The 22025-nt window shown below is 52.6% G+C and overlaps 1 protein-coding gene across 1 annotated transcript in view; it reads left to right on the forward strand.

The window, feature by feature from the left end:
* LOC119100899 (interferon regulatory factor 2-binding protein 2-A-like) overlaps window positions 1-12564 on the forward strand; it is a 52478-nt gene extending 39914 nt beyond the window's left edge. Inside the window, 1 exon segment of the mRNA XM_037224099.1 lies at window positions 12474-12564. Within this exon segment, the coding sequence (XP_037079994.1) occupies window positions 12474-12564 (91 nt within the window).
* Window positions 12565-22025: the final 9461 nt, after the last annotated feature.

Genomic DNA, 22025 nt, shown 5'->3' on the forward strand with positions numbered 1-22025 from the left:
GTCACGCTTTCGGTTGGATCCCTCGTGATGCGGGTGAACGTGGAGGTGTCGGAGGGGATATGGTGCATTTTGCTCAGATAGGGAGCTCTGTCCATGATGGTGACACGTCCCTCTTATCCTCTGTCTTGCTTCATCCTGCATCCTCGCAATAGCCCGCTTGTCTGGGGCAAGCTACATGCGTTAGCCACGAGTGGGCCGAGAGCCCCGTGGGCAGAGAGACCCCGACCAGGTACCCAGCGCACATGAGCGGGTTAAAGCCCAGCAGTTGGCCCCCCAGGGGCATGCGAGTCTACCTCACCGTTAACCATGTTCCTTCATCCCATAGCCCTGAGATGATCATTTCTGGTCGAAAGGGCTCTAATCCAAATAACCAAACAACCAATTTTGTCCACGATGACAAATATGCAGGATATTTGTCCATGCTGAAGCTTTGTCCATGATGTCAAATCCCCGGCATATTTGTTATTTGTTTGGGGTGTATATATATATATATATATATATATATATATTTGTCGTGGCTTGGAGAACAGGTACCACTAGCCTGGTAGCAAGTTCGCAATTAGAACCAATCAAATGCAGTGCAGCAAACAATACTTTTCCTGTCACCTATAAATCAACCAGCTCTTTTAAGTCTCAGCTCTAGGTTTGCATATTCTGCATGGCACCTAGGACCCAGACCCATTGGTTCTAATGCATGCAGTGTGGACTAGACTGTACTAAACCTGACGGTTGGCAGTCTATACCTGCCCACAGTGTCAGCTAAGTGCATTCGCACGCGGGCAATCACATTTTCACTGGCCAGTATTAGTCATGCGGTCGGCGATGGCATGTCAGCAATTCAACATCGGATTGGTGGTCCTACAAGAGTGATTAGTTAGTGACTAGCTACAAACATACTACGAACTTAGCCTAAGTGCCTGAACTTTGTAGGAATTGCGCATTTTTACGCATTACGAATTACGACTGCATTTCTCAAAAACGAGGCTACTAAAAATTCATTTCACTCGACCCACGTCTTCCAGTCAACAAGGAACTAAACTGAACTGAACTGGCTGAACTGAACTCTGAACAACTGAAGCACAGAAAACGCTGCCGTAGGCGCTGACTGCCGTTTCCCCCGGATACCTTCAACTCATCTCATCATGTGCGTCTGTGATGAGTTAGGAGTCAATATAAGTTTCCGCGGTGCGTAGAGACTAGAATGCTGTGCGCTGTACGCGGAGTACATACTCTGAGACAAAAGGGCGCTTCGCTCAGAGTAGTGTTGCTCCGTCACGTCCCTCTCTTCCCCCGCCCTGGTCTCTGGGCGGTCGGCCGCGTAGTAGCCCATTTGGCAGCGTGCTCTGTGGTGGTGTGAGCTGCCAAATTATTCCCCGAGAAGCGGTGGTGAGATACGTGCTTATTTGTGATCAGCTAGGAGTTGTCCGACTTCGGGGTAGGTTTTCCAAATGTGTTTTTGCCTCGTCTTTGGTCGTCAGAGGGTGCGCTTTACAAAAAATGCTGGAACTGTGAAGCACGATTAGTTTATTCAAGTGGTATACAGCTACAGTGAAAATACCGTAGTAAATTAATCGAACTTACGTAACGCCAGTGTATTTGGAAAAGAGTATGCATGACTAATTTCCGCGAAATACATGTATATATATATATATATATATATATATATATATATATATATATATATATACATATATATATGCTCTACGACTACCCTTAGACCTGCTTGACAATCGTGTGCACACTATCAGCCAACCATCCACCGCTGTCCACCATGCAGGAAGGGTAGCGGGCGACCGGTGGCCCGGTGGACCTACACATACCACGTGGTATGGTTTTGGCGCGCTTACGGCTCACAAATCGTATATATATATATATATATATATATATATATGTAAATCGTTTCCAAATTGGTGGGATGATTTACATCGATCCTGCATTCAAAGGCGCTACTCTATATACTTCCGGTGGGGTCTGAGCACCTCTTTCCCCAATAACTGACTTGAGCCACTCCCCTTCGACGCATTTTGAGCCTACTCAGTACATTTGAGAAAAACGCTAATACTGGGTTAAAGAAATGGAGCAAAATTAGCTGAGCTAGCAGGGCCTAGTTAAAAAGAAGGTTTGTTTTCTGTAAATTACATCCCATTCTTAGCTTTCACCAAGATGCAGTTGCACATCGCCTAGAAATGTGAAAGCATTCCAACGCATCAAAAACAAAACCTGATTCAACGGAACATTTGACTTATCAAGCAAATCAACACCGGGGATGCAAACTAAAGTGGCTGAAATCCTAGGAGAAATCTGGTTTTGGTGTAGTTTGTACCTTATCGATTCAGCCCTGACACTAATTTCAGAATGTGACACCCTTGCCTTATTTCTCGAGGTTCGCTTCTTAATACCTAAATTAATAGCGTGTTCCTGCGTGTTTGTCTGCTTGTCCGTCTGTCTATATTTAGATATGTACGTCCGTCTTTTTGCCTGTCTGTCTGTCTGTCCGTCTGTCTGTCTGTCTGTCTGTCTATTGGCATGTATTTGTAGCCAGACGCACACTGCCGTCAAATTTGTGCACACGATCGGCCCAATCGTTGGGACGATCCGCGGCATGAATTCACGTCTGTCTGATAACAGCATCAGCCTCAGCACGCGCAGGAGGGAGCACGCTCTAGCATTTAGCAAAGAGACTCCGTATACATAGAAGAAATAGGTGGGGCAAAGGACGCGTCGTCGAAAAAACCGTAATGCTTAAACAACGATGGATATGGTGTTCCCACTAGCAAAGGGCTTCCAACTAACGCAAGCACTAGATGCTTAGCAAGGCAACTAAGACACCCTGCGCATCACTGAGATGCAAATTAATGTTACATAAGTGGTGGCCGTGCCATATCGACGGCAACAGCATTGTATTTTCGCGTAGCAGAGGAAATAAGAAACACAGCTAAAAGAAAGCTGATTCGATGTCGCAAGCGTGCGAAACAGCGTTGCACGGGCAGTGGGTCCGAGTGATCCAGTATTTCAGTGTTAAACAAAGGATTAAAAGGGTTAAAAGTGCAAAGTGTTAAACAGCTCGCAAGTTAGAAATGAGGTCCACGAATATTGTTGAGACACGAGTTAACGCTACGCCGGTAGTAACGGCACTTTCGGCGGCAGCAGGGTTACTATTCGCATAACGAGACAAGCGAAAACCGCTTTTTAGCTAAAGCCGGCCGCACATTGGCCATTCGGCCGTTTTATCCAGTTCAAGCTTATGTCTTCTGACTGATTTTCGCACGAGGGAATCACCCTTGAATAATCCCTATCGGATGTCCACAGGCGCGACCAAATCACTATAGCTCCATGCACGGTCACGTGCACCTGGTCACGTTCAAGGTCACACTCCATGATTGAAGTTCCGGTTGACCAAACGACCTATATGTGCCTGTTGTGGTCTCGAAGTGATTGGGCTTACCAATGAAAGTTTTTTCTTAAATGCGAAAAAGTACGGCATGCACTCGTGATTGATCATATTTTTGTTTTGTCTGGAATTAATTTTTCCACTGCTAGCTCCGCAAGGCTTTTTTTACTGAGCATGCGTCCGGATGGGCGCAAGTGCGCAGTAAGGGGGGGGGGGCACTTTCCTGATGACCACGCCGATTGGTCTGGGGCATTGCAGCAGAAGCACAAAATTGATCATTGCTGGTTGCTTATGATTTGTTGGAGATGAAAAACTGTGTTTCGGAATGATGATTTATTTCTTGTTCTAAGAAAAATTAGAATTAAAAACAGCTCGGTTGGTGTGATTTAAAAACCGGTTTAAAAACAGTGATGCATATTAACACCAGCACGGGGGCCGCACTGTTATAGCTCCAGGAGTATGCATGTGTTGCATCGGCCCAGGCGTTCGATCTCCCCGCAATGCCGGGATTGAGGTGGCAGTGAATCCTCCGAAGTGTTTTAGGTCAAAGGATGGGAGATGGCCGTCTTTGCCTTCTTCCTTGATGTGCAGCCCATTAGGCGGACGTGTTGTATCGCCTGAGTTGGGGGACAGCCAGCCCGTTCTCCCGCTCATTGACTGCCACCCCGGCGCGAGCGCTGACAGCCGTGACGTCACGCGGACTTTTATTCAGGCTTCTGCATACCGGCAGTGAACTTCGAACCTGAACATGAGAACATCACATCACAATCGGATTTCGCCTGGCCATCATCGGACCGCAAGAAAACTGAATATCGCGAACACCGCAGCCCCCCCCCCCCCCCCTCCGGACCATCACCAGTCGCCGCGCGGCCGACCGGTCGACTGGCAACCCCGCCGAGATCGCGGATCTGGCAGCTCGGACGACGGCCGATCTGGCAGCCCGGCCCGACGACCGGCGTGGCGGCGTGCCAAACGCCGGCCGAATTAGTCCTGGCGTCGAACGTGGAATCCATCGAAGCTGGCGGTTCGCCACCGTCGACAGGCAGCCCCCCCCCCCCCGTCCCATCCCTCTTTCCTCAACCCTTCCTGGCTCGCGCCGTCTGCTCCTGTGACTGGGGAGAGGCTCAGAGCAAAGCCCCGGGGTGCTGTCGGACTGAAGTTAGAGCCGTAAGACAGCGTGCATTTCCGTCTGATTTTATACATAGGCGATAAAATGCATACACACACACACACACACACACACACACACACACACACACACACACACACACACACACACACACACACACACACACACACATATATATATATATATATATATATATATATATATATATATATATATATATATATATAATGTGTAATGTTATACTTACAATATGTAATATATTTTATGTTATATATAATGTATATATATATATATATATATAATTTCACCTGTAAAATATGTGGCACCGCCTGCCAGCGCCTCGAAATCTTTCAATTCCATGTTTATCTGCCAGCCAGCCCCGCCCAGGTTTGGGGCCCACCCAGCCTTGCAGCGTCCCCAGCGGTAAGTCTGGCTGGCTGAAGAGGCCGGCACCGGGGTGGACTCGTCCAGCGCGCCGTGACGAGCCCGAGGTTCCCGCTAGCACCACTTCCTCCGATACCCCGCGGCCGCGCCAGGGCTGGCCCGGCGCCGGTGTGAGGTCACAGGCCCGGCCGGGCTGACTCACGCCCGTCTCGCCGCGCCACATGAGGCGGCCACTCGCCGCAGCCTCAGCCCGGGCCACGACAGATGGCGCTGGGGTGGCCCGTCGCCCTCGGTCGGTCGTGCTGACCGGGGTGCCGCTGGCGTCCGGACGGACTGGTCGGCTGTCACGAGGGAACATCTGACGGGCTTGCGGTGGGCCAGCAGCTCAGAGTGGGCGAACATGACAGCTGCCGTGCAGAGGATGCGGGCGACGTTCGGCACGTGAGCTGATATAATCATGACGTGATGGACCGGGTGCGAGGCGCGCCAAGCATTACAAGCGGGAACTTCCCGCACACATGACGCCTCCACTCCAACGAGGACGCCCCTGGCCTGAACCGAGAGAGACCAGGTCGGACCCTCTTTGCCCCCCTTCCCTCCCCCCCCCCCGCCACCTCATGCCGAAGTGTTCTGCCTTTCATCGATCTGCCCGCGCCCCCGGCCGCCGTCGCGCGAGTCGGACGCGTGACCCGCCCTCGTCGACGCTGCCTGTTGGACCGCGTGACGACGCCGTAAATCGCGCGCGCCCCGGCACCGGCTCCGCCCCGGCCTGTGCACGTCTCCGAGCGGCGAACGGCTCTGCAGCACGGGACCTCCCCGGCCGTAAGGCGAGATAGTCGGCTCACCGGGGAGGCTCGTTCCCCGCCGCATCTGCCGCGAGGTGGGGAGACCGCTGTGCTGATGTCCGCACAGCAGCCGTGCAGCTTGGATGGACAGACGAGGAATTAGACGGTTCATTGGACAGACCTGTGTTCCAATTGAGGATGTGCTCACGGTGTAGACAGCAGCAAATCAGGCGAACGCATCGGTTTGATTTCTGTAGGCCACCGTGGGGCGAACACAGTCACTGCGGTGCCTACCGGAAGGACTCGCCTATCAAGTCCGCCAGCAATCCTTGGGCTGTGTCTTTTCTACTCCTAAAGAGTTGCACCCATCCATTCCCCATATGTTCTCTTTCTTGCAAGGCTTTAGCTCCACATTTTGAAAATGTGTTGCAAATGTGTATGCCTCGACTTCTCTTTTGCGCTGATAATTACAACAGCGATTTTGGAGCGAACTACTTCCAATTACAAGAAGCTTGGGCCGTAGCACTTCGAAGGATTTTATAATCATCCGCCTGCCATTTCTTAAACGTCTCATCCAGAACCGTAACTTCATCAGTATGTTTTCTCAAATCTGCACCCAATCCAATCCCGCTGTTTATTTTCTATGGGCACACACGTGTTAACACCTCCCTCGAAGGTATGTACCTCTTACTGTGTGCGTATTCTACATATTTACGTACTGCCACAAGCCAGATTCAAATTTCACAACGCAGAAAGATAAGCAGATCATAATGTGAGCAAAACGTAGCGATCTTAACTGGCCTCGTTGCATCGTGCATCTCAGGTATGGCAGAAATGGGCTTCATACCGCGTACACGTCCGTAGTTTCCAGCAGGCACCCTTAATCAAATGCAAGCGTTTCAAGGGAGTACTTTGTCTTGAAGCTGTAAACCGGGTCGAAACATATTGCTCAGAAACATGAAGGTGTAATCAAAAGGGCAATGACGCTTCGGAGCAGGCTGGCTATCAGCTAAACCGTCCGATAAAACTCGAGATTGTTCTGACGTCGCTCAACAGTTGCAGGTCAAAGACGATATCCGGTCCGAAAAACATCAACTTGACATTGTCGTGATAGCGATAGCACATGAAGGACTGTGAGCTGCATTGTCCACGAAGAAACACTTTGCAATGTAAACTGGTGAGCTGTGGCGGAAGATGTCTGAGAATGGCAGGATTCATTGACGCTTCCGCCGTCGCACAATGACTTCACGCTCGATAACAGACATCCGCAGATGAAAACCAAGTTAGTGGTGGAACCTTTCAAGATAACTAAGGTACCACTAAGATCTTAAGTCAGTTAACCTAGCGTAAGACCACAGACCCCACCTTTAAGTCCACGAACATTGGAGGCCAAAGCATCAAGCGCATGAAAAGTCCTGCGTCATGCATCACTCATGCACCTCTCACCGCAAATTTCCCTCGGAACATCAACATCATACGAAATTGAACGTTGCAATTATTTAAACGCAAAAAGTGAAATCAGAGCCTGGACTTATGAATCGGTCGAAAATGGTGGTTTGAATGGGCTAGCCCACGGAAAGATTCTTACAGCAACGTTTGTGCGGTGCACGATGGCAATGCTTAACCTCGGCAGACACACGAAACATTGGCATTGGCATGGCGGAGCAGCTAACAAAGGAGAAACTCGCCACTTCCGGACAGCAACGTAGCCACCTTCATCGCTTCAGTCGTAGCCGTCAAGTGAGCCTGTCAACATCTCCAGCAGCGCCGGCGGGCAGATCCCCCCCCCCCCTCCCCTCTAGCGGCTGGTGCGCCGTCCGCGGCTGACGGAAGGGGGGGGGGCACCAGCCCCCGCCTAGACGTCCGCCGGAGAGAGCAGACGCGTAACCCTCACTCACCGACCGCACCCGATCGATGCCTCTAATGGTTGTCATGGTAACATTGACTGTCGGTGACGTCACGGCGCCTGCGGCCGTGCAAGGTCACGGGAATCACGGCACCTCATGACCGGGTCACCGGCGGGCGGCGGTCACGTGACGGGGCCGGCCGGCGGCGCGGAGATGAGCCAGCCGCGTCCGGTGGGTCGACAGCCGCCGCCTCTTTTGGGCCGGGAGACAGTGAGGCATGACAGGAGTCTTCCGGCGGGCTGTCAGGAGCTGGAAACACACGACAGGTGGACTTTACGCCAGCAATGAATTATTTAATTTCGACCTCCGGACTGTGTCATTCTGCGGCGGCGGAGCGTCCGGCATGCCGATCAATACACTACCCAGGCCGCGGCGTGTCTCGCGTCATCGAATCAGTTACCGCCGCACTCCGCCAGCTGCCCAGCCCTCAAAACCCGCCGCGGCCGCCAACAAATATACGAAAAGAAAACAGGCCAGCATGTCGACCGCACTACATTTCCTTGTTGGTGTTGACTGACGCCGAGAATAGCTGCGCCGCTGTGTTGTTTGGCGCTGAGCGCTGCCGGCGCGACGCCTCGACCGGCGGTATTCTTGCCGCCGCGGGCGGCGCGCGGGCCGCCGTGACGTCACAGCGGTGCGGCGGGCGCTCAACCTTGGCGCAGCCGGCGCGGCAGAGGAGCGAAGCCGTCGCGGGCCGGTTGGGCGCGCCCAGAGCCGGCGGCGCTGCATTGGCGCGTCGTGTGTGGGGCGCTGGCGGGGTAACCCTGTGACACGAGACTGGGAGGGGGGGGGGGCCGAGGGGCATGTGTGCTCAGCGGGTCCCAGGGGAGCGGGCGGCCTGTTTGGCGTGACGCGACAGAATTTCGTCGGTAAATACAGGAAGCGAACCATGTATGCATGTGATGGTTCCGTGCTGGCCTCGCGGCAAGCGAGACGGGTGGCATCCGTCCGTGATTGGAAAATGTGGCGTCGTGCACGCCAGGCAAAAGTCGAATTACGCTAACCTTTCGGGCTTGATGGCAACGACGCCGCGGTCAGCACGAGCTTGTGGAGATGACGGTCTAGGAGAGGTTTGCGGAAAGATCACGGGCGTACACAGGGGGCATGGGGAGACGGTCCACACTCTCACCTTAGCCACCGTGCGTTGGCCACAGTGTGGAACTAAAGTCCCGCTAAGAACAGTTCATTTCATGTCAAGAACTTCATAACACCAAAACGTCCCACAGGGAAGCCTTCGGGAAAGGCAAGCACTGCGTTGAGATCGTGGACAGCAACTACTTCCCAGAGATGCCCTGCGAGACCTCCCGTCGAATCTCCTCAATTTATTTAATTTGAATCAAACTTGATCTAGTCGATTCAACTTAATTCCACATTAATAACTCAAACAACACAAATGTAGATAACTGCCAGCGTCATCACCTGCAATGGATGCATCACGAGGTCATAGAGGCTTCATTGATTTTAATTGCCGAACATTTCACGATCATTGGTGTCCATCACCGGATCATCTGTGAGGGATTGTTGTAACGAATAGGTCAGCGCGGGCTTTCGCAGCTAGAGGCCGTCGTTAAGGGAAGGTCCACGCGAGTCTTCGCAGCTAGAGGCCGCTTTAAAGGGTGAGTCAGCGCGAGTCTTCGCAGCTAGAAGCCGTTGTAAGGATGGGTCAGAGCGAGTCTTCGCAGCTAGAGGCCGCTTTCAAGGGTGGGTCAGCGCAAGTCTTCGCAGCTAGAGGACGTTGTAAAGGGAAGGCCAGCGACTCTTCGCAGCTACAGATCGTTGTACAGTATAGGTCAGCGCGAGTCTTCGCAGGTTTCCAAGGTGAGTGGGTGAGTGAGAGAGGGAGAAAGAGAAGGAAAGAACGAGAGAGAGAGAGAGAGAGAGAGAGAGAGAGAGAGAGAGAGAGAGAGAGAGAGAGAGAGAGAGAGAGAGAAGAGAGAGAGAGAGAGAGAGAGAAGAGAAGAGAGAGAGAGAGAAGAGAGAAGAAGAGAAGAGAGAGACGGGAGGACAGAGAGAGGCAGACAAATTAGTGGGGACGAGGCGGAAGAAGTCAGAGATCTTTTATAGAAGGTGGGACCAAATCGAACTTTGTGGTCCATTCTTTCATTGCACACGATCGATTCAATATTAAACTTCGACGAATGGCGAGGCGGTGCCTCTACCGGAAGCCCCCTTCCCCTCCCCGTCCGTCTCTATGTCTGTAGAAATAGAGAAGGGAAGTCGGGGCGGAGCTAACGGGGGGAGAGCAAGAGCTAAAGAGCGAAAGATATGAAGACGGAGGTGCCAGACGGCGTGGTGCTTTCAACCACGGAGCCCGGGCAGCCGCAGACTGCAGAACTCTGTGGTCGGTGCAGCGGCGGTGGCCAGCTGCCAGCAGCAGTGCTGCTCAGAAGAGTGACCTCAACTTCCGATCTGTCCATCAAGTAACTTTGTGAACGGCGAGGGGACCGGACCAGGCTCCTCCCCGGAGTGGCTGAAGACTTTTAAATGCTTGCAAAGCATTGTGCGATGCTTGCCAACCACCTGCATCCTCGCGATCAGTGGCGAAGGCACCGCTAACTTCCAAGAGGGCGTTCGACAGGTGCTTCTTTCGTCTCGGAAGCCGGTCAGATCGGCCGCTTAAACAATCTGGCGGCAGAAAGATGCCAGTGCCTGAGCCATATCGGAGTGCAGAACATTGTAAGTATCAAGGTTGCACCAGCGTGTTATGGTCACATGCAAGCAGCCGACAACATGCTTTAAGACCTAATGGATAAATGCGAATTTGACAGCGGTCGCCCAGTAACTACTCTGTAGCATACGACCGTGTTTAAGAATTATCAGTTGCTACATATGAGCAAAAAGGAAATACGAGTGCATTGTTGAACCACAAAAGGCAATTAATGTTGGTCGAAAAACACTAAAACCTCGTGGCATGGGAGCGTATGATTGACAGGGAAGCAGAACATCGCTACGGTTATGTCAAATAATGTATTTTTTGCATATATTGGCCGACACCAGCATTGCCATGAGCAGCAACAGTTGTGCCTATTCTGTGCAGCGTCATTGGCATCATGACAAACAAAGACACTTTATTTTCTAAGCGTTGTATTATAGTTAGTTCGTAACCACCATATTCTATAGGACGTGTGACGCAAAAAATAAACCGCATTCACGAGGTGCAATCAGTCAACAGTCACACTCGCTTCCTCCTTTTAACCGGCAAGAAGAAAAGAAGTGTGTGGAAAGGAACTGACAAGGCTACATCGTGGGTTGCCAAAAGTTGTTAAATGTGTGAAAGGTGAATAGGGGCAGTTCGAAGATCACACCTACAAGAGCCGCTTCATGACACGTCCGAAAATGACTGGAAAATATGTGCATTAGTGCTCGTAACGTATAAGGAGCTGTCTGAATGTCTACCACACGCTTTCATGTTTCACGTCCTTGTGAGGTCGGGCATCACTATCACCGGCACGTCCGTTACACACGTCCTCAGCGTCGATCACCCAGCATCCGCCGGCACCTGCCGTTCGTTCCGAACGCGGCCGTGGTGAGCGTCGCGGGTCAGCCTCAAGGTCACCATCTCGCGCCACGTGATGGGGCCCCATCGTGTCCTCGCCGCGCCCGGGCGGCTGGGCCGCACGCGAAAGGCTTGTCGCTGAGGGATTGCGCGACTCGGTGGGCCGCGTGCCAGGCGGGCCTTTTTTCGGCGTGACCCACTTCGCCTGGTGACAGCGCCACCGCCGGACGCTGACGGACGCTGAGCCGGATCGAGAGGTGCAGCCGCTGGTGCCGAGTGACGAACGGGGATTGGTGTCAGCGGGGTGACCTTCGAAACTGATCAGAGGTCAGGCGGCGCCTGCGGCTGCGCCCGTCTACCGGCGCTGATGACGACAGGCGCCACGCGCTGGCCAACGTGAGGCGGCCGTCCCGGGCCGCGGGCTTCATGGGGAGGGCGTTGCCAGCGGCGCGCGGCTCGGGATGGATTCCACACCCCGGCTTATTCTGGCGCGTGCCGTGGCCCATTTTACCGCTCAGTGTCACTGCCAGCCGCGAGAGTTGACACAGACGTGATTGACTCCTAAACGAGCGGCGGTCTGACGGGCTGCGACCGGCGGTGTTTGCCAGCTCGCGCGTGCGACGCCGGCGCGCAAGGCTGGAGGTCACGCGCGCCGCGCGAACGAGGTCAGAGGGCAGCCGACCCCTCTGCCAAATGGCCCCGGGCGCCGCTGGTCACCTGCCAGTCAAACGGGCTGACGCTTCAGCACGGCAAGGGGAGAGGGAGGAGAAGCGAACGTTATCTGGCACGGCTGTGGGTGACGGAGAAGCGCCAGGAATGACGCAGAGGGCCAAAAGTGTCGTTTCGACTTACCACTCCTCCCTGGGCACCGGTAGTCCGGATCTGTAGCCGACCCGCTTCGATGAAAGCGAGAAGAGAACAAAGCGGCGTTAACAGGGCGCAGACGCGACCGGTAACCTGCACACGACGCGAATCGCAAGCCCGCAAATCCAGTCCCGCACTCAGTCAAACCTTCCCACGCGTCAGGCGAGAGAGCCTGAGGCCTGCTCCTGTGGCGTAGCGCGCGTCAGCCACCGCCGGCGGTCTGACGGCCGTCGGCCCCAGCCCACTCCATCAGCGTGAGTCATGGCGCTGATCGCTGCCGGAAGTCTGTCTCCCGCCGGACCGCAGCAGCCGTCTTGCTCGCCTCGTAACTACCCGCCTCCAAACGCAGCGCCGGCGACCGCCACGAATAGTCCTCCGCGGCATTAATGGCGCCGGCCAGCGGCTATTTCGGGCGGCGGGAGGAAGCAGCGCGGCGCTCGTGGCCCGCGGCCGATGACGCCCTGGACCGGTCACGTGACCGCCGTCGCGCCTGTGACGACGTCGGGCCCGCTGCCAGCTGGGAGACGCGGCTGACCTGGGAAAGGGAGCAGCGACCGGAGTGTGGTCACAGGATCATGCGCAACGCTCAGGCATGTGTCTGGATCTGATGGGTATGAAACGAAACCGAGAAGACCGTGGGAAAAGTACGCGCGCTGTTTGAGCGGACCGCGTGGGTGCGAGTGAGTGCTGATTATAGACGTGTTGAGGCGCGGGGGCTGCTCCTCATTTGTTGACGAACGGAACGGAACGTTGCCACAACGAGGCTCCAGTTTTGTGAAGAGCCGCTTGTCGTAGCATCAAGCGGTTTAACGCCGCGTGGCGGTTTGGAGGGATGTTCATGTAGTATGTTGTCAATGGTATTCTGCAAGGGAGCTAGAGTTATAATATCCTCCCCCACTGATAAAGCGTGGCGTTCACAGCCGCACATAAACTCTGCCAAGGTATGGAGTACCTGCTATTTCTTTAATATTTGTCTTCATTTGGACTCCATCAACACGCATTCGAGAAACAAGCCTAGTCCTGAAAAACTCGCAAGCGGCCGGTTCGCCACCTCCCAGTCGATCTCCAGTGTCCCTATGATCGAGCAGAGCTGACCAGGTTAGGTGAGAGGTGATCTTTACATGGATCACTCGCCTGGCTGCGCGATTGGGTTCGAATTCGGATCAGCCCTGGTCACGGAGATTCGATGTTGACCCCAAAACGGCCCAAGCCGACCAGTCCAAGGTCAGGTACGGCCTTGACACTGCAGCGCGCACATAAATGGCATAACTATTTTCCCATTATGTTTTCAGTTGGACCGTGCTGACGTCTAGCTGCGACCTTGGGTAGCCAACAGCTGGGTCCGATTTTGACATGATTTGTTCCGAGTTCCCGCATCTGGCGAATTTTATGTGTCTCATGTGAGTTGAGTTCGGAGCATTTCTGCACCAAATATGTCTGATTTAAGAAGAAATGTGAGGTGCACTTGTCGAGATATACTAGATAGAGATGCAATAGCGACTTTCTCGTCGAACTTTAGTGTCCACCTCAAGAAAACAGACGCATTGTAAATCTTACCGCGCGTTTGCCTATTGACATTTGCCTTTTCGCTTGTTCTTTAACGTTTACTTGTGCGTTTATCTTTTAAGGTTCCCTTACTCATTTCTTATATCACGGGATGACACATGTCCAGAACTAATCGTAGCTCTGTCGCAGCGCAGTTACGCCTCACAGGCAGCACGACCACTCAGGTGTAGGCAGCACTGACGCACAGGAAGAGCCAGCTGTGCCGTCCGGGCAGCGTTATCATAAGACAAAGACAGTGTCGTAGCCCTGGCACACGGCAGCTCTGTTACACATACGGAGAAGCACGGTCATATGCGAGATAGACGCGGCCCGGTCGCGCAGGCGGAAGCAGCACTGTCACGCGGGCACAACAACTTGTTACATGGGGAAGGCGATGCTGCCGGAGCCAGCCCGGGGAAGGCCGTGCTGTAACACAAACAGCAACGCCATGCAGACTGCGCTCCATCGTGCATGCTGACTGGCCGAAACCTGTCATGCCTGCTGACTGAGACAGATATGTCAGCCAGTCCCACCCCGCGCCGTCAGGAGGGTGGCATGTTCGCGTGGCAGGGCGTTGCCGCTGCTGCGTTGCTGCTACTCGCTGGGACGAGAGAACCACGTTTCAACAGTCGCCGGTGGTTCGGCAGTCATGCTGCGAGCAGACGGCGTCTTCTCATCGGTGGTCATAATCCACCCTCTGTTAGGTGGTCCGATGCTTGACATGAGATGTGTCCCTAGTTAAGGAGCTCCACCCCGCCTATGGGGAAGCTGGCCCCGCGCCGGCTGAGCAAAGTCCCATTGAATGGCGCCGCGCGTCTCGTGGGAGAGCGCTGGAAGAGTCAACAGTCCTGTGAAACGCTGTGGAAGAGTCAACAGTCCTGTGAAACGCTGTGGAAGAGTCGACAGTCCTGTGAGTACTGGACTCGCCGCGCTCGTCAGGTTCGTCGGAACGTGATGACCAACCCCTCCCCCTCCCCCCTCCCCCCCCCCCGCGAACACATCAGCTCTATCGCGTCCCGTCGTACACGGCTCTGTCGCGGATCTGGTGCGGTGTTCTGTGACCGGCTCGGCGCCGGGCATTGGACTCTGCTCGCGGAGATTCGGAGCGGGACTTTGGTCGGTGGTGGTGCGTCCGCGTCTGTTTTCTGCGATACGGTGCAGCGCTCCGAGTACTTGGGCTGTGAGTGTGGGCGACATTGCAGGATATCTTGTTCAGGCAGATAGCGTATGCCGCCGAGGGGTCCTGAGTGATCCCTATACTGGGTATGAATGTTTCTTACAACATTTGTTTACGCTCCTGGCAGGAACCGTCACGGCTAAACCATACTGCATGTCTTCCTGATACTGTTGCTTAAAGTTCTTGAAATTCTCGCAAGTTGCAAGAGAGCAGCTTCTGCTGGCTTATGTTCACACTTATAAACAAAGTCTTCATCACGTGTCTGTGGGAGGCGTGACAAAATGGAGCCTCATAAAACCCTTGGAGTGACGGGGGGCGGAGACTGGATTTTCCCAAAACATGTGACTGTTTATCTTCTTTTTCATACTTTTTGCCAATCTGGGGAACTTGTGTTCGAATGCCAAGAGAGCAGAGTGCAACATTGGAGGAGGCCGTGGCCATGACTGTTCCAAAGTGACGCAACACTCCACCCATGATGCGTAGCATAACTCTGATGTCATTTCAGCACGATCCATGTAAATATGATCGGGTTTTGCCTACTGCATAGTTAGTGCAGCGCCTGGACATTTCCGTGTGTCACACCAGCGTCATTACTGCCAGCATCAACATCACGGTTAACAATACACTTCCCAGGGTCGTAACCCTCTGGCCCAGACGCCATATTCCCTTTCTGGAATCGAGAGAAAGAGAGAGAGAGAGAAGAGAGAGAGAGAGAGAGAGGAGAGAGAGGAGAGAGAGAGAGAGAGAGAGAGAGAGAGAGAGAGAGAAGAGAGAGAGAGAGAGAGAAGAGAGAGAGAGAGAGAGAGAGAGGAGAGAGAGAGAGAGAGAGAGGAGAGAGAGAGAGAGAGAGAGAGAGGAGAGAGGAGAAGAGAGAGGAGAGAGAGAGAGAGAGATAGAAGAGAGAAGAGAGAGAGAGAGAGAGAGAGAGAGAGAGAGAGAGAGAGAGAGAGAGAGAAGAGAGAGAGAGAGAGAGAGAGAGAGAGAGAGAGAGAGAGAAAGAGAGAGAGAGAGAGAGAGAGAGGAGAGAGAGGAGAGAGAGAGAGAGAGAGAGAGAGAGAGAGAGAGAGAGAGAGAGAGAGAGAGGAGAGAGGATGTCGGGAATAATTTCCTTGGCAGTTCCTTGATTATCTTTAAGGTCCGTGCTCAACTTGGCCAAATTATATCGCAGATAACTGTGAGCTCCTATCCATCTTCAGCACCCGGGAGGTAAGGCTGACCGTTATCCATCTTCAATCCCAAAATGAAGCTCGCCACTATCGGAGTGAATAAAGGGGCCACTGAACAATTCACTAATTGCGGTTGTCAGGGGCTGACATAGCAAGTTCGTTGTATAAATACCTTTGAGGTCATCAAATCTACCAGCTAAGAAACGATAGGAGTGTATATAGTTATGACAGATGGTTATGCATGGTTACGACCGATGGTGTGGTTATGACAGATGGGCCGATAACAGAGATTCCAAGCATACTACGTGCACGTCGAGCCCCTGAACATACGGGAGACTCATGACGCCTGGGAAGGATGCTTCACCGGGCTCGGGAAGAACCACCAGATGTGAACGGAGCCCGGCGCGAGCTGTGGGGAGTGAAGATGCGACAGCCCTGGGAGCCTGGCAGATCTCGACGAGACGCCCCTGCCGCCTTCGAGAATGTCACTCCTCGCCCTGGAAGCGGTCCTGCGCGACCGAGACGGCGCGCTCTTCTAGGCCTGACCGACTCCAACTTCCTTGAGGCAGATAGATACCTGTGAATGCGGGGAAGGCTTTGTCGAGGTGTAGGAGTCTGTCCTGCTGAGTGGGTTGCGCTCGTGTGGCGTAGTTTAACACAAACATAGCCGTCAGCACATCAGACTCACCGTGCAGCATTACTTTATGAGCCATGGTGACCACTCAAAACTCAGCCATGTATCGAGGTGACATTCAGGATTTTTACGCAGGTCAGACGCATGGACAAATCCATGTCGGCCAAAAATCTCTCTGGCAGCAACGTTTGGGATCTTTTGGAGCACACCAAGGTTTTGTCTGTGCGCAATTACCATAAACCGTGAGACAACACTGACCTGCGTGAGCACCAACGCCGTCACCAGAGTTTTAATGACGCTATTTGGAAGGCAGTGTCGCGCGTGGGACAGGCCAATCACCCAGCCCATACACTAGCGGGCTTCGTTGGGTAAAGGAGGCATTTAGCAGTTAGTGTAGGAAAAGGCTGGACCGTGCAGGCTGTGACCCCAGCCACTGTTTGTGGACGTCTTGCATTAATCTTGGGGGCATCCACGGAAATGATCAGTTTCACACAGGGGTTTACCCCACCAATACCTTGGGACGCACCTTATGCCTTGGGTACTCAAATGGATCCACGTAGTATCTAAGGCAGTCAATCGGTCTTTCATATATCACAAATATGCGAATCAACTGAAAGTTCCAACGTCCTCTTCCAAGTTGAATCTCACACTGGACATGAAGTTCTCCCGACGTCGCCTTATCCAGGCTGTGCGAGGTTTTTACTGCGGAGGCCGACCGAATCTGACGCGGCTGCGACCTAGCATCGGGGTGTCCGAGCGTGGTCCTGGCGGAGAGAGGCTCTTCTGCACTGGAAGTGTCAGACCAACAGTAAACTGGAATCTGAGGCCTTGGAACTAATTTATCAGCATGGCATGCGAAATCAGTAACCACCACTGAGTTCTGTCAAACCGCTACAAAGAATCTGCTGGTGGTGGTTTCTATCGGGCCATCGACCGATGCTTTTGGGACTCAGCCGTTCCGATGCTGTAGCTGGTAAGTCTCGGACCTGCAGGCCATCTTCAGTGCTGACTGAGTGGTGCCCCGCGGAATCGGGCTTCCGGTCCCGCCATTTTTTCATATCCAGACCTTTGGCGCTATCATTTCTCCTTCTGGGGATGGACTCCCCCAACAGCAACCGCGTTGAAGCTTTGGCGTTCCGAGGCCCACGAAACAAGACTAGCAAAATCAGCAGGACCGGTAAGACCAAGACAGAGGAACACAAGACGAGCAAGGTGTACACGGCAGTGAAAATCAATCCCAGTGCCTTGAAATCACAATTTTGGCGGTCTAACTACTACTATGCCATTTACCCCCCGGGAGACCCAGACCTTCCAAGTCATCACTGTTCTCTATCGGGTTTAGCTTCGACTCAACGGAAATGCATCTTCTCGTTTCAGTCTTCTGATGACGTCACTGGTCCTTCTCACATTGAGATCGAAGGCACCGACTCACTCCTGTCCCCCTCCTGGCTCCCATGAACAGGCCTCTGACATCGTCGTTGCACTGTCCGTCTTGTGGCTCACCCTGAAAACGCTGCAACGCTTTTGGATCTGATAAGATCCCGGTCATATAAGCTACTCCCTGGTCTTCTCGAGCCGGGCCTCCGAAGAACGACGGGTCACCGCCCGGGTTTAGGAGAGGGCTGTCCCCTTTCCTCCTCCTATTTCGCTCACATTAAGGAGCGCTCCAAAACCTAACATTCGATTCTTTATGGAGAGATTCACATGTTATAATACTGCCTACGACGTGGTTTTTTTCTGCTCCCATGCACCACACACCGGCCGTCATCAGCGCACACCCAACCATACACCACACACCGGCCGTCAGCAGCGCACGCCCAACCATACACCACACACCGGCCGTCAGCAGCTCACACCCCATCATATATCACACAACGGCCGTCAGCAGCGCACACTCAACCATGCACCACACACCGGCCGTCAGCAGCGCACACCCAACCATACACCACACACCGCCGTCAGCAGCGCACACCCAACCATACACCACACACCGGCCGTCAGCAGCTCACACCCAACCATTCACCACACACCGGCCGTTAGCAGCGCACACCCAACCATGCACCACACACCGGCCGTCATCAGCTCACACCCCATCATGTACCGCACGCCAGCCGTCATCGGCGCACACTCCATCATGCACCACACACCGGCCTTCAGCAGCTCACACTCCATCATATATCACACACCGGCCTTCACCAGCTCACACCCCAGTGCGAATGCAAACAAAAGTACTGGTGGCGGCACTAATAGAACCCGGCTCCCTCGACTACGAATTTGGTATGCTAGCAAGATGAGCGCTAACGGAAGCCGGTCCGACTTCTGACCCGTGCCGTCACTCACAGAAGCGTCACCTCCTAACTTTTACACTCGCTGTCTCGTCTCGATCGCCGACGGTCACCTCATGAAGGCGATCAAGAAGCGTCGATGCGTTAGTGATTAAAGAAAACGCTTCCTGGGCTGTCTTGTCGCCATTTGAGCGTGCAGCACAAATAATTCTGTTAGTTCTTGCTGACAGCTTAAAGTAAGGAAACCCGTCAGAGAAACGTCTACATCTCACGTACATGGGTGTTGGGAACTGAACTGTTATTTGGAATTCCTGGTGGGACTCTGTTATTTGTCCGACAGCTATGTTTGAATAGTACTTGGAACTCTCCTGGACTTCAGACATCATGCAACATATCGTAACATTAAAATCATATTATGTTACCTGACCAGACCCAACGATCTGTTCTGTCCTGACCTTACTTGTGCAGTCACTTTAAAGAAACATCTTCAACACTTTCGGTAATGCGTCACTTGTCAACTTGTAGACACGACCTGACTGATCATTTTGTCCAGTCCTAATTCGACGTTGGGCTGGAACAGCGAGCGACATCTTACCCGTTTAATTACGGAACATTTCATCGGATCATTTCAGCTAATTTCGCTGAAATCCTTCATTCTCTCCAGACATTTGCGGCTTCGGCATTTTACATTGGCCCGGCGTGACTACATGTCCCTCAGCCTTGCCTGATTGGGCTCGTAAACAAAAAACCACAGGTTCAGCTCTCTGAGGACCGTTCATAATCTGGCCTTGCCGTTGTTTGCATTAAATCGAGGATGTTCCATTTGTTTCGTGTAATACTGATCTATCTTAGATTGGGGTGGCCATATTTTAGGCTTACTTATTTAACTGTAGAACAAAAGGACGAAGGCAGAGATGATAAACAATCAAAAGCTTCCCTAGCCTCCTTTATTCACACTTTGCAGGCTTCAATCTTTCGATCGAGATAAAACCGAATAAAACACATGTCTTCATTTACAAACCGTCGCTTAAGAGGAAGTGTGTATGGTGAAAAGTGCATGGAAATCAATAAAGGTGCGAACATGCGCAATGGTTTGCATGTGTAGCTGTTCACCTGTTATGACCTGTGACCGAGCAATTCTGGGAAACGTAAAAACCAAGTATGGCTTGAGATCTACCTACGCGATGCAAGATTCATAATAACACCCCAAATAATCTGTCTCAAAATCACAATTCTTAATATCCTGAAGAAGCTTTGAAAAGCCTTCAGGCGGCCGCGTTGCGTATGCGCCCCAAATTTCTACAAAGATCTTTATTTTCAAGGAACTCCGAAGACCGTCTCCCAGAGAAGCGCAGGCGTTTTCAGCGTACGCTAGGACTGGGGTTTGTGGCGAACGCCCGGACCAAGGCCAGCCTATCACGGGGTCATGTTTGCACCAGATGCCCTTTGACACTGACTCGAAACATGTCGCCGTTGTGGTCTGCTGAGTTCGACCCTTGGCCCCACAGCGGTCTTGTGTTGTCCTTGAGGCGGGCACCGCTTTCCTACATGGTTTACATTAGATTCAAATACCCACGGAGAGTTCATCGGATGAAAATGCTTCTGAAACGCACTGAGACATGTACGTTGAAACTTGATATGTTCAGCATTGTTGATGCTCACTATAATTAAGTTGAAATAACAAATATGTTATGTTCCATTTCTGCCTTGGTTGGACGAAGCAGGCAAGCTTGCTTGCGTATGACGACAAATATTATCACTATTGTTCTGAGAAATCTGAATTAAACGTAGGGTATGTTAGCATATGATACCAAACATAGATTGGCCATGACGTTACGGGATTAAACATCAGAATAATCAAGTTCCTTGGATATGTTATACATTCTTGGAAACTTTATGAAGAGCAGACTGTTAACCTGTGTCCAGCAAGGACGCCCGTAATTGATGTCAACTATGAGTTTGTGAGGCTGCATTACAAAAGAAATGGTATTTAATCTTAACCTGACCGGTGAATCCGAGTTTCAACGAAGGCGTTGCCTAAGGAATTATAATGAATTCACTTGGTTCTTATGTTTCTGAAAATATCTGAGCTGGAGCCTCTAAGGTGGTTTGCTATTTGTGTATGACCAACTGATGTTCCCGGAGATGCTCGGGTGATTAAGGAAGACATGCTGGAAAGGAAGTTCCATTCAAAGTAGATGTAACCCGTTTTGTCATAAAAAAATCACTTGAACTGGTTTTTGGTGTTCGTATTTGCACCTATATTTGATGGCGACGCACGCTCCAACGAAATTGCTGGCTGAAAATTATTTTCTAGAGCAAAATAGACAGCACGCTCTCATGTATGCCACACCACCAGATGTTCAACCTCCAGGAAACCAATAGCAAACGCAAACATGCAATGTGCGGAAGTTTCACGCTAGTCCCAAGCTGCCCCTAATAATTTCTGACACGAAACGGGTGTCCCGTACCGCTGAATCTCTGTTTGCCCAGCTGACCAGCCAGTGGGGTCATGATCCCTCCGAGGTGCGGTATTACGGTCCGCTACCCGGCTCGGCACTCCCGGCAGGGGACTGGTAAAACGCCGGCTAACCGAGCCAGTGCATGACACAGCTAGCGATGGGCAGGTGTTAACTGGATACCGGTATGCGTTGCGATCCTGGTACAGCTCCGCTTCTGCGCCAAGGAATCTTATGACTGCAGTGTCTCCCTGTAAACCGCATTCTTGGTCTTGCCCTCCCTCACCGGACATTACCAGGTCGGCTGTTCGCTTTAGAGCTGCCGACGTAAAACTGACCCCGGGGAACACTGTCTCGGTCAGCTTGAGACCCATCACCTTCAGGGATTAGCCTTGGCACCCGCTAATAGTAACGGTGTAGGTCTGCTTGACAGGAAGTGGGATCCGTTTGAACTCGATGAACTGTCGGATGGGGTGAGCGAGTCTTGGCACGAAGACATCCGCCCCCCCCCCCCCCCCTGGTCTTGCCTGGCGTGATGGTCACCATTTCAGAGCTTGGGGAACCAGATTTCGTGGGAGCACGACGAGCTGTCTTGCTTGAGCTACAAGCTGCACGATGGCAGTCATGCTGGCCCCGGGCTGCTTAGAAGCTCCACCGGGTAGTTGGCAGCCTACCCTGGTCTGGGATAGTGTCTACCCGCTGACAGGTACTTCTCTCCACGCTGGATCTCGAGAAGCTTGCAATTTTTCATCTGTAGTGAAGTTTTTCGGCGTCAGGATGACCCGGTCGCTGTGCCGGGTTGC

This window comes from Pollicipes pollicipes, unplaced genomic scaffold (assembly GCF_011947565.3).
Source record: "Pollicipes pollicipes isolate AB1234 unplaced genomic scaffold, Ppol_2.1 Scaffold_2555;HRSCAF=2994_pilon_pilon_pilon, whole genome shotgun sequence".
Lineage (NCBI taxonomy): Eukaryota > Metazoa > Arthropoda > Thecostraca > Pollicipedomorpha > Pollicipedidae > Pollicipes > Pollicipes pollicipes.